General features: G+C 43.7%; 2 protein-coding genes across 6 annotated transcripts in view; one reads left to right on the forward strand and one right to left on the reverse strand.

The window, feature by feature from the left end:
* The window catches only part of CCDC85A (coiled-coil domain containing 85A), a 262,997-nt gene that overhangs the window by 243,680 nt on the left and 6,939 nt on the right, over nucleotides 1–12,378 (reverse strand). For all 4 annotated transcript variants that reach the window (XR_012585929.1, XM_074578556.1, XM_074578555.1 and 1 more), the window contains exons 2-3: nucleotides 9,942–10,007; nucleotides 6,049–6,105 (exon numbers count right to left, since the gene is read on the reverse strand). Coding sequence is in view for 3 of the 4 variants with exons in the window: in XM_074578556.1 (XP_074434657.1) it covers nucleotides 6,049–6,105; nucleotides 9,942–10,007 (123 nt within the window). In the remaining variant the exon portion in view is untranslated. The remainder of the gene's footprint in view (nucleotides 1–6,048; nucleotides 6,106–9,941; nucleotides 10,008–12,378) is intronic.
* Nucleotides 7,596–12,378, forward strand: part of EFEMP1 (EGF containing fibulin extracellular matrix protein 1) — a 50,238-nt gene continuing 45,455 nt past the window's right edge. The window contains exons 1-5 of one of the 2 annotated variants that reach the window (XM_074578560.1): nucleotides 7,651–7,794; nucleotides 8,066–8,140; nucleotides 8,215–8,302; nucleotides 11,234–11,282; nucleotides 11,461–11,721. In XM_074578560.1, the coding sequence (XP_074434661.1) occupies nucleotides 8,222–8,302; nucleotides 11,234–11,282; nucleotides 11,461–11,721 (391 nt within the window). In that variant the 5' untranslated portion in view covers nucleotides 7,651–7,794; nucleotides 8,066–8,140; nucleotides 8,215–8,221. Of the gene's footprint in view, nucleotides 7,795–8,065; nucleotides 8,141–8,214; nucleotides 8,303–11,233; nucleotides 11,283–11,460; nucleotides 11,722–12,378 lie in introns of both variants that reach the window. The other variant, XM_074578559.1, reaches the window with a different exon arrangement.

The raw sequence follows: 12,378 nt of genomic DNA on the forward strand, positions 1-12,378 counted from the left end.
CTCCTTTGCACTGATGCGAGTGATTTTTTCCACGTGCTCCCTTCTCTTTTTTTTACTCTTACAAATGCACGGAAAGACACAAGGCCAGACTGGTGCTCCAACAGCAACCTGGTCTGCACAAAGTGTCCAGTCTTAAAGCATGCATCTATCCTTTATCTTACGTACACTGAATTCATGTTCAGGAAACCACTTTAACCAACTTGAAGGAGCCTTCTGCAGGAAATGGAAGCGCAGTGTACCATACTCTCCCTGGCTAACACAGGAAATGGCAGAAATGTCATTTCTGAGAACTAATCCCCAGGTGGGAACTTCTCTGAGTGTGCTCCACACCATCACCTGGCAGCCCTGGGAGCCACCAAGCTGCCTCGGAGGCAGGGGGCAATATCTCAGGCGTTGTTCTGCAGCCTCCAAAGAAGGTCACTTTAATATCTTAATCTCCAGAACTGTATTTACGACCTGCAGCTGTGGTGCCAAAGAGGCCCACAGCCCCATACACACTGAGGGCCATTGTTGGCAAAACAGAGCTCTGAGGTTTCTTGAGTGACATAAGCAAGTTAACCGAACTACACCGGGCTGCTCTGGATGGGGGTGGAGAGAGGTATTTGTTTTTCTTTGTATCAATCAGTTTATTTTGGGCCTTTATCGCTTTTGGTGTTAGCAGACTTCTAAATTTTAATAGCCCTTAAAGCACAGTAAGGTGTGAATGAGCACGAATTAATTTCTCAGGGCTTTGGGCTTCCAGGGAATGAGAACTTGAACTGATTAATAAAAAAAGAATTCCCATGTTACACATAATTTAAAATATATACATATGTTGTAGGTGATGTGCTAGCTTATTACACAGATGAAATGTTTGGTATTGTTCTGCAGCCACTTAAGAGGGATACCTCAATGACTTAGAGCAGTGATGTGCCCTCTGTCTCACTCGCAGAACTGAGTTCTTCCCTGATACGGTTAAACTCCTACAGAGCGTACCTGGGCAGCACACAGAGATACGGGCTTTTCTGTGCCAGCCTTCAGTTGTCTTATCTTCCAGCCTTTTCTAAAATTTTGATGCCTTTCAACCACACGTATCTGCAAAGAGGGACGAGAGGATAATCCCTTAAATCTCACAAAAAGGAAAATCCCCACTGTTATTTTTCTGCTGCTTTCTGTATGACAGCATACAGACTAGCACTAAGTAAATTTAATATTCTAGGGAATTAAAATGCTCTGACATATATCCTTTAGTACTAACATGCAGATATTCACCAGAAAACTTATGTCTCTGGACAATAATTAACAGGTTAACTGGGCAGGTTGTTTGCCAAGTTCACCCACGCACAATATAAATAAGAAATGCTGCTGCTTTTCCAGTATTAATAACTGTTTCTCAAAAGGGAAAGAAAAGAAAAGCAAACTTGCAGAGTTCAGAAGATACTTATGAAGCTAAATTATGGTTTAACATATCTACTGATCCTGATGTTTATGAATTCTAAAAAACAGAACAGTCATTAGCAAGAGCTCTGCCCCACAAATCTGTTCTTCTGAGGTTCTCTTCCACTGCAGCATTTCTGAGATGTCTCATTTTTGTTGTGCTGAAAGATAACAACATTGTCACGCTCCATTCTACTTCCATGGAGTTCTGCAGAAAGCAGAAGTTAAGGTTTTCAAATACGGATGTCCGTCTTCAACGTGTTTAGCACTTTCTGAAAATGAGGAATACTCTATGTTCTCCTGACTGAGGACAAAAAAAGGTTGAATTATTCGAAATAACTAAAAAAAAATAAATCTGGAGCTAAATACAATACTGAAAAACTGCAAAAATTAAAAACAGGGCATATTAACAACTTGAATGGCCTGCTGAAGTTGACCTGCCAGTTAGAAATCCATGCTAGTCATATATACATATTCTATTCCAGTCAGCTCGCATTTCCTTTTTTCAGACATGAAAAAGACTATAGGACAAAAAGAGACACCTACTGCTCAGAGGAAGGGGAAATGGATTTCCTACATGGAGGGAAGATAAAGAGAGGACACAGAGTTTTTACTCATCCACACTCATTTTTCTCTCTGAAACACAAATGTTGCAGTAGATGAAGTCCTGCCTGATTCTACTTTCAGTTGGGTCAGTGGCAAGGTGCCCATGGCAGGCCCTGTCTCTGCTGCTTGAAGTCAACCTCACAGTTAAGCATCCAAATTCCATTGCCTTTGAGAGGGATCTGGGTATCTAAGACAATTAACTGTCTTTGGAAGTCCTAGAGACAGAAGTTAACGCATCCACCCCACTTCTCTGTGCAAGCATCACATATTTTCTTCATTTCACAGACAGAGCGTACCAAGAAACAGGTTAAATGATTTGCACAAAGCTTCACGAGAAGCCAAAACTAGAGATGAATACTGTCTCCAACATATTCTGGGTAATACTGGATCTGAATTCTGGCATTTCTATTTTGCCTGTTAGCCAGAGCAACAAACTGCACTGACGTAGTTTAATCAGAAGAAAACTATATACACCTCGTATTTTGAACATCAGGAAGGCTGTCTGTTCCTCAGATGCGTTACAGTTCTGTGAAAAGGTTCTAGACAGTTCTCATTTTAACCAAAGTGGCTGAAACCTAGTACAGCCATCAGACTTAAACTCCCATATGCAGCAACGTTGGTTTTCCAGGAAAAAGAAAGAAGGAATGACAACTCCGGTGTTACAAAAGCCACATAGCTGCACTGATCCATGTTTCCCAGTCTGCTGTTTCTCTCACCTGGCACGAGAAAAAGAAAAAGAGAAAGAGAAGAGAAGAGAAGGAAAATCACTGGTGGAGCGCGCAATGGAAAAGAGCTGCTAGACTGAATAAAATGACTGCATGAGTTCAAAGTACCCATACAAGCAAAAGATAGGAAGACTGATCAAATTCCAGATGAAATCGCTTAGCAAAATAAAATCTTCACAGAAACAGTAGTGGAATTTAAGCTAAGGCCCAAATTTGTCATACCTGAAATTCTTACCACATTAAATAGTCTTTACTTGAACGGTCAATCCATAAAAACAAGCACCCTGGGATTGCAAGTGAACTTTTATTAAGTTGGGCCTCAAAGTTCTGCCCCTGAAAACACTGAGAAAGCCACCTGTAAACCATATTCTCTCATTTTTCAAAGGGAGGCCTGAAGTCAACATCACCCTTACGTATCAACAGGAGTGATTTACAGTCATGGAAAATACTTATTATGTAAAACACAAGAGGTGGTGAACTACACATGGAAAGTAAAATGGACTCATCCTCCCCCCACACTATCACAACCTCATTTCATGTGTTGTTTTCAGCTGTATCAGAAAACCACTCACACTCACACAGCCCTACAATTTCCTAATTTATTATGGCTGTATAACTGCACCAATGAAAAAGACAGACAGCCGCTGGGGAGATGCCTTTCTCTGTCATGTTCTCTTTTACTGTCAAAGGACTCTGGTGGGAATACAATTACCACATTCTCTGGGCATTCAAATTGCGGCTGGAGTTGAGAGAGACATAGAAAATACAAGATCACATCTCTGGAAACTGCAGAAGAAAAGCAAATTGTATGCTTGATAAACTGCATGCACACCATGTGCTTGATCTTCAGCAAAAATCAAAATAAAAAATGGCAACAACATTAAACTTTAATATCCTCAGAGCATTGTTAGACATTTAGGAATGAAATCACAGGTTAGTCTAAGTTAGCCAAAGGCCTCAGTACAACAAAACTCATGCAAAATCTCTCATACAGGAGATGATTTTAGCAAGATAAAGGCCAAAATTCTAGGCTACTAGATTTTCTAATCCAACTGTCCTGCTTTTTTCCTTGACAAATTGCAAGAATTATGGGGCAGGAGCTTTCTCCAATTACGCGTTTGAATCGTCTGTCGCCTATGTACTCTACTGTAATAGAAAGCAGCAAACAAGTAATAACAATAAATATATGTTTAATTTTAATGGCAGGCTTAAGAAGAAGGAGAGAATATGTTCTCTGTCCTTTGCTACTGACACTTTGGTCCTTATTAACTCTTTGTAATTTCAACAGCTATGATCAGAAACTGGTATGACACATTTTTACCTCTCACTGTTAGCTTTCTATGAAAAGTGAGAGTAATTTGCTAACACAGTTCTTCTTTCAAATTAAGTTTACAGTAAAGTAGCACCTCCTGCCACACGCAATATGCTCATGATACCTCCCCTGAAGATAAATAAACTTGCAAAATCTTGCCTCAAATAGAAGTTCAACATTTGTCATATTTAATCAGCAATAAAGTCAGGCATATAATACTCCACAATTTATCCTTCACCACCACTATGTCATTTCCAAGTTGAAACGTGGAAAAAATTTTGACATTTGCAGGCAGTGTGGCAGAAAGGCAGTCTGCCACGTTATCAAAATAATTTATGTTCTAAAATTCCTGTGAGTCCAACATGAACATAACATCTCCACCACTCCAGCTCTTAGTTTAGACAACTCCAGTGTTACTCGATATGACATGCTCGTGAAAAGAAATCATCTTAAATTGACACCGATAGTCCCCTGAGCTGACAAATACAAGTTGTTTTAATTCGCTGTGTGCTTGATTTTCAGTTCTGGTGAGCTATGTTTGAGACAGGAAAAAGGGGTCAGATCTGGGAGTAGAAGAGATTAAACTGCAATTTTGTTTTCCTCATTTTCGGGCTAGCCTCCTGTATCAGTCTCAGCCTGCTCTAAATTATGTCCAGCTGTCTGTTGCCCCCAGGGACAATTCTAGCAGCCAGAATTAGCTGGAGTGCAGTGACATTTTGACCACACACAGTCTTCCTTCAGCCTACCTATCCTTGGGTTTTTGAGGACGATGGGGGGTGGCAACAAGTCCTGCCAGGAAGAAAAAAATATGAACATTTAAGTCGTAAGCACATTTGAGTTAAAGAATGTTTGAAACTGTGTTTTTTAAAGAAAGCAAAAACTGAGATGTGACAGAGTTCACTAAAGCAGTAGGGAATAGAGTGCACCATTTTCAGAAGGAGCCAAAAGCAAGTCATAAGTGGCCAGCCTCACGGGGCCGCTTCAATAGGAAGCCCTGTCAGCGACTGTCGTAAGGGGTTGGCCTCAGCAACGCCTTGTTGTATGGTCAGCAAGACAGAATGGATGGTTTGACCGCTTCTTACATGACATCTTCAGACTCTTCAGATGTGTAAATAAGTTGTTCTACTGCTGAGCAGCTCAGTCTCATCCCTCACGCACTCCTCAGCGTTTCCAAGGGTCTAAGTCCTGCTGTCCTACATCAGGCACATTTCCAGTTGCCTCAGTAGGAAATATCTGAACTACAAAATCATGAACTCAGTCTGCTACCTCCATTTAAAGGATCGAGAACTATCCTTTGCAGAATATGGCATTCAGCAAATGTGTAACACTGGCTGAAGCCAAGTACAGGATCCACGCTCGGATGGCATTCATACATCCTCCAAAAAGATGCCTCTGCTGTTCTCTGCTTCACTTTTTCTAGAATGAAAACAACTAATTGTAGTTCTGTGATACAGCCAATGTTTCCGTAGGTGGTAGATTAAGAAAAACTTTTTTAAATTTTGACTTCTTGGATCCAGAATCCAACAAGTTAAATTCAGTTCTCTTTGCATGGCAGATATGACAAATCATTCAAAGCTAAGTGTTGTTTCCAGCAGATGTGATTGACGCTACTGTTTTATATTCATTAGATTATTAGAAATTTCTGTACTTCTTTCTGTAAGCGTAAAACAGTAAAAGTTCAAAATATATTAGGGGGCATGTGACAAATATGAATCCAGTAATAGAAGTCAGTAACTCAGAGAGAATCTAACACTTTGAAGTTGTATTTCTGAAAAATGACATATGGACAAGAGAATCTTGTTTGGAGCAGGAGAGTAGATATCAAATTATAGCTTGCAAATTAGGCTGGCATATGAAAGTGCATGCAAAATGTCCTAAAAATGTTTTCAACTTAAATTTTCTCTTTTGCACCATGTTGTTGCTTTTGTATTTTAACTAACAGTGAGGTGTGAGGACTGCAGGTTCTACATTTTAAGGAGTCCCGCTTACCTGTAAGCACAGAAACTGCAGTGAGAGCGGAAAAATCCTGCCTTCTCTTGTAACTACCTAAAAAAAAAAAAAAAAGACAGGCAACATGTTGCAGCTGAAAGTATTCTGAAACTACCAACCTGGGTCTTTCTACAACAGGTAAGAAAAGAAGCGATTTGGTTCAGAGACAAAATTAATGTGCAATGTATGGCCCTCCAAAACAGAACTGATATTTTACCTAAGATCAAATATAATTTAACATTAAGAATATAAGGAATAATACAGAGATCTGCAACCTACTATGACATTTTTCATGAGATCTCAAGTTCTCCAGGCCTTGGAGAACTTGGTCACTATTAAGGAAATACGGTCGCTATTTGTGATCACTTAATGGTCACTATTAAGGAGATACAAACTTTGAAAAAACTAAGGACTTTATGTCCAACTGAAGTAGGGGAACAGAGCAGAGCTGCACTACTACGGCACAGTGCCCCCAGAAGCAAAACCAGGGACCCAAACAAAGACCCAGCTCATCCCTCTGTAGAAGGAGTTCCCTGGCACGCTCCCCGTAACCATGCCACCTACGAGAGCTTCTAAACCTCTCTAACACCTCCTCATTTGCCCTTCAGTCCAGTATCTTTCCCCCTGGGTAGGGAAATAATGGCATTTCATATACAGAAGCTCTTAAAAGTAACGATCGCTGAACTCGCGTGATGTCTAAAGGTACAGACGTATCCCTAGGAAGGGCTCCTCATGGTTTTTACCGAATTCAGAATAGGCAGGAAAACACATCTGTGTTTTAAGTTTCAGGTAGCTTGCCTAGCCAGATAAACACTCCATTCTATTGCTTGAGAAGTCACAATTCAGCTTAAATTTAAAAAAACCCCACATATATATATACGATATTGTATACTATACTGTATATTATACAAAGGCTTTCAAAAATGTGCTCCCCGGAACATGAGAGCATCCAGCCAGCAGAAGCTGGTTCACCAAAAGCTGAGGTAAGGAGATGGTGAGGGTCGTTTGTCAGGGAGCAAGCCCGCCACCACGCCTCAGCGCTCCCGGGGTGACGGCCCTACCTCACGCAGCAGGGGCAAACCCCGCCACAGGCATTGCTACCGGCCCACCATGATCTACAAGAGGTCATCAGCAAGCGCCACATCCTTTCCCTCCTTCCCACCTCGGCCTCATGGGGCTTCTCCCTTAGCTGCCAAGACTCGAGGCCGTCCCCAAAATGACGGCCGCCCTGCGCTTCACGGAGCGATGGACCGTGCCGGCGGGCCCCCAGCTGCGCGGGGCGTGCGGGAGCGGCTCCGGCGGGGCTCGGCGGCCCTTCCCTCACAGGGGTGGCGGGAGGCACCCGCCTCCCTGCCCCGCAAGACGCCTCTGGCGGCTTCGGCCACGGCTCCCCTCAAGACGCGACCGCCGAGGCGGGGGGAGGGGGTCCTCCCCTCACAGACCCAACATGGCGGCGGGGCCCCGCACCTGCCCCGCCTCGGGGCGCCCCGGCCGGCGGCGGGCGGGCGCGGGGAGCGGCGAAGGGCCGCGTCCCGCCCCGCCCCGCCGAAGGGCTCCGGCCGCCGCGGGGTCGGTAGGGGGCGTCCGGGGGCTCCGGTAGGAGCCGGGACCGTTTCTATTTAGCCGAAGGCCCGCGGGGGGGGAGAGGAGAGCGAGCGGGCGCCGGCACCGCAGCGGAGCCAGCGGACGGACGGGGCCGAGCCGCCGCGGTAACAGCCGCCGCCGCCCGCACCGGCCCCGCCGCAGGTAGGAGCGGGCAGCGCGGGGCGGGGGCCCGGGGCAGGGCAGGTGCCCGGCGGCCCCGTCTGCTCGCGGGGAGGTGGGTCCCGCCGCGCCGGCTCTGCGCCACCCCGACCGCCCGCCTTGCGCACTGTGAGCTTTTACCCAAAAATCGCTTCGCCGCCCCAAAAAACGTGGGCTGGCGAGGCGGCCGCAGCGCACCGCTTGCAGCCCGGTGTGGCGCCGAGCGCCCTGTTATTTTAAACCCCGTTTCCCCGCGGTTGTTTCCCCCCCGCAGCTGGATAAGCCCCGGCGGCGCCGCCAGCCCCCGCTGCTCGCCGGAGAGAGGGGCACGTCCCGGCCGCCCCGCCAGGTAGGGGCCGGAGCAGCGGCCCGCCCGGGGACCCGAAAAACGTTCCCAGCGCATCTGTTGTCCTCTCTCTCGAGGTTCACGATGTTGACAGCCGTGTTCTTGGCCGCCCTCATCCTCATTACCGTACATTCGCAGGAAACTGAGGAAACCATAACGTACACGGTAAGGTCCGATGGAGTTCGAGATAATGACTGCTTTGCAGGGATTCTTTTCTAAGTGACCCTTAAGAAAAACCAAATTTCTTGCCGATGTATATAGCATGCAGTGCAGAGTTCTTTGAGTTCGGATGTTAACCATAAAACAGGCTGTTCCTGTACCGATCCAGTCTTTTAAAGTTGACAAGATTGAGCAAAACGAGCTACAACTGCCTGTTCTGAGAAGCTTATCTATGTGCTCAGCTCGATGAGCTGAACAAAATTATGAGGTTTTAGTGTTTTTTAATCCATTTTCCTAAAGACAGGAACCTTAGGACCTTCCTTTGAAATATATGGAATTTGACAGATAATTAGGTCAAACATTCTTTTGTGTTTTCTTTTGGATATTTATGTAAGCACTTCAGAACTCAGTGCTCTCAGTGAAGCATCCAAGTCCTGGAGCGATCATAGGGCTGTTAGTTTCTGAGCTGGTTTTGAGCAGCGGTTTTGCATGGCTTGATAAAATTGTACAAGAATACTGGAAATAGGTTCTGCTTGTAACCAAGTGATAGGGTAAGAGATTTAAAGGCCTTTTTGTAAGGCTTTTTTTTTTTGCCTTTTTTAATCTGCTTGTGTTCAGTCTTTGGCTTGCATAATGCATGTCGTAGAAGGAGTGGCAATTACATCGGCTTGGGCTGGGGAAAAACCCGCACTTTCACATCTGATTACAGTTGTAATCCCTGCAACTTGCTTCATATGGGTGGACCTCTGAATATGTGTACAGACATTAGCGCAATGCCACACAAGCAGAAAATTCTGCACACATGCAAAAAGTTAGAGAACCACAGCCAAAGACTGAGATTGTGTTTTATACAAGTAATCCCACTGAAGTCAGTGGGATGGCTCAAGCAAGTAAATATTGCAGAGTTGGACCTTATTGTAGAAGACGGGGCTCAAAGAAGCCTCAAGTGAGCATCAGGAAGTCAGTCATAAAATACTTTAACACTGGGCTTTAGAAGCAATAGATTTTTTGAAGGTTGGGAGTACTTCTATTTAGAAGCGTCTGTGATTTTTTAAGTCCCTATATATAAGTGGAAATTGAAGATCTAAGTACCTTTTGAAAATCCAGACTAACATAGGAATCCCACCTTTTTCTGCATTTATTACATGTTCTTTTAAAAAATGAAATAGCATTTTCTGATAAGCCTATGTAGTTTTGTTTATACCAATGGAAAATTTCTAGCATGCACGTACGACTTGGGTTCTTATACTCCATTTTCAAAGAGGTCTTAGCATTTAGGTGCTTCAGTGATCATTAGACTCTAGTCGTGTAAAACTACTTGACAAAAAAAGCGTAGCTTTTGGAAATTTTACTCCTAGGATGCTACTGTTTCTCATGCGTACATTGTATTCATTTGGGGCCAAATCCTTTTCTATTGTGAAAGTCCCTTCAGCTGCAGTAATAGATGGACTTGGCTCCTTGCGGTTAAATAGACAGAACTTCTGTTGTGCGTTAACAGGAATTGGGTGATTCAGTAAATGCATGAATTAGCTGTTTTCCTTTGGGTTTGCGTTTTCATAGCTACAGTAACTTTGGTGTTGTCAGCTCAGCATGCAGTCATTCCTTTAGAGATTGAGAACTGTCATACAATTTGCTGTCCACTTACCCCTTTGGAAGAAGAAGCCTCCAAAGTTACAACTCGCTGCTACATTTGGCAGATGGATGGTGTCACCTGCAAATGAAGAAAATATTTTCAATCCTAATGCTGAGTCAGTGTCCGTTAGTAACAAGTTCCTCAAAATAACGTGAGGACAGTACGTGGAACAAGTGGATCTTGGCATCTGAAGGTCAGATTTGTCACCTGTATAGTTCCTCTGTGGCAGAGGAGTCGCAGCAAGATTTAGCTTGCTTGACTGTGACTAATTACATTAGCTGGCTCGATTCTTTTTTTCTATAGGGCCATTAAAGTAATATCCTAAGCAGCACAGCACGCATATGCCCCTCCATAGTACAGCCCAGTTGACTCACTGCTATTTTCAATGTGTGTGCTGCAGTTGGTAACATTGCAATGCTTTGCTAATCAGTTTCTGTAACTGTCACTTGTGATTAAAATTACTGCCCTCCAGACGATGTAATGCTTTTGGGCAGAGGAACACTGAAGATGCCTACCTAACTGCAGGTCAGAATATTTAAAATTCTTCCTGGAGTTACTAGTCTGCGTTGACATGAATAGTTGCTGAGTGTAGTCTTGTTTGAATTTTGCAAAGTCTTACTTATAGAGGTAGTCCCACTGTTATAAACTCTAACCGCTTATTGTATGTCTCGCAATATAAATTGCTCTTCCTAGACTGCAGTTCCTGGGGTCATGCGACTAAAAAGCAGGTGAATGAATTTCCAGCTGTCATGGGATCCTTCCCCATCACTAGAATGCTCTTGGCAGAGAGGGTGAAGTACAGGGGGATAGAGGCCCAGCAGTCCCTCTGGGAAACCAGCCCCAGGAATGAAAGATGTTCACCTGTTGGAAGGCAGTGAACACGATGAAAATTCAGAAAAACTTGTTTCTTTTTTTCATAAGAAAATTTTCATGCTAGTCAGCTGGGTCGGTCCAGGGGCTTCTTTATACCAGGATCCAGCCACTGACAGATGCTTTAAAACAGTGTATAGGAACAAGGCAAGGAGAAAGTGAGGCTTTTCTGAGTGTGTTCCCCAGCCCCAATAAAACCTACGTACTCGCAACAAACGATATCTTAGGAACTTCCTGAGATAGAGGCTCTCTCTGTAAATACTTGTTCCTGCACAGCAATGATGTACCAAGAGCCATTTTTCTAGCTTACTAAGATATGCAAACACTGCATTTCCCTTAACATCAAACATTGAGTTCATTGAAATATGCTTGATTATTTTTCAAAAATAAAAATCCCGAGTAGCCTAATTTTTAATATTTTTTTTTCTCCATAGCAATGCACAGATGGCTATGAATGGGATCCTGTTAGGCAACGGTGCAAAGGTACAGTAAATAATTTTCACAGACAGACTTGCCATTGGTATTCTCTAAGTATTATCATTACACACCCCTGTTTTGGACAAGGAGGTGTGCTTGCATGTCTCATTGTGTTATTTGTGTTAATGGCTGTTGCAGAAGGTTCGAATGTTAAAAGCGTGACTTGTGTTGTTGCTAACCACAGATATTGATGAATGTGAAATAGTCCCAGATGCATGTAAAGGTGGGATGAAATGTGTTAACCACTATGGAGGATACCTCTGTCTACCTAGAACAGCGCAAATTATTGTAAATGAGCGAGAAGAAGCAGCAGCTGAATCCACTAGTGGTCGAAACAACGTCATTCGACGGACTCCAGCTGATCCTCACCGTGCCCCTCCAAACCCAACTCATCAAATTCAGTGTGCAGCTGGGTACGAGCAAAGCGATCACAACGTGTGCCAAGGTAAGCGTGCTGCCCTATGTTTTACTTTGGGTATAATTGGAGTGCGTGTGATAACAAATCTAATGCCTGGAAAAATGGCACTCTTGTGTTTAGTAGCATATATTGTGGCACCATTAAACTGGATGTGTACACACTTCCCTAAGATAGGTAAATAAAATACATGCATGTTGTTATTGTTACGGTAACAGAACTTGCAGTTTGTCGCAGCCTTACAGTCTGTTCCATCTATTTCAGCCTAATGGGTAGAGTTAATTCTGTTGTCTGTAGATCCTCAAAAAAACCAAAAAAAGCTCCTTAATGCAAGTAATGCAACTTTAGTCAAACATTTTGTATTGTATTAAATATGTCCAGGAGAGGCAGTGCTTTGAAAAAGCAGGTAACATAGCAGGTCATATTATAGATGACTTCTAAAGATTTGCAAAACTATGTATTTTTTCAGTAAGTGAATGCCGAATGGAACAAGAATTAACCACCATATGAACTTTTGCTTAGACCAGTTTGTAACGCAGAACGATGCAGTGTTTTTATGTGTGATCAAGCAGTAGGAACCAAACATCTGAACGGCCTGTGCTCTTCTGATCTCTGTGGAAGTGGCTCTAGGCAGATGCCGCCAACTTACTTCCACTCATGGTCTCGCCAGTCTCTGAAACTATGGCA

Source organism: Larus michahellis, chromosome 3 (assembly GCF_964199755.1).
Source record: "Larus michahellis chromosome 3, bLarMic1.1, whole genome shotgun sequence".
Taxonomy (NCBI): Eukaryota; Metazoa; Chordata; class Aves; order Charadriiformes; family Laridae; genus Larus; species Larus michahellis.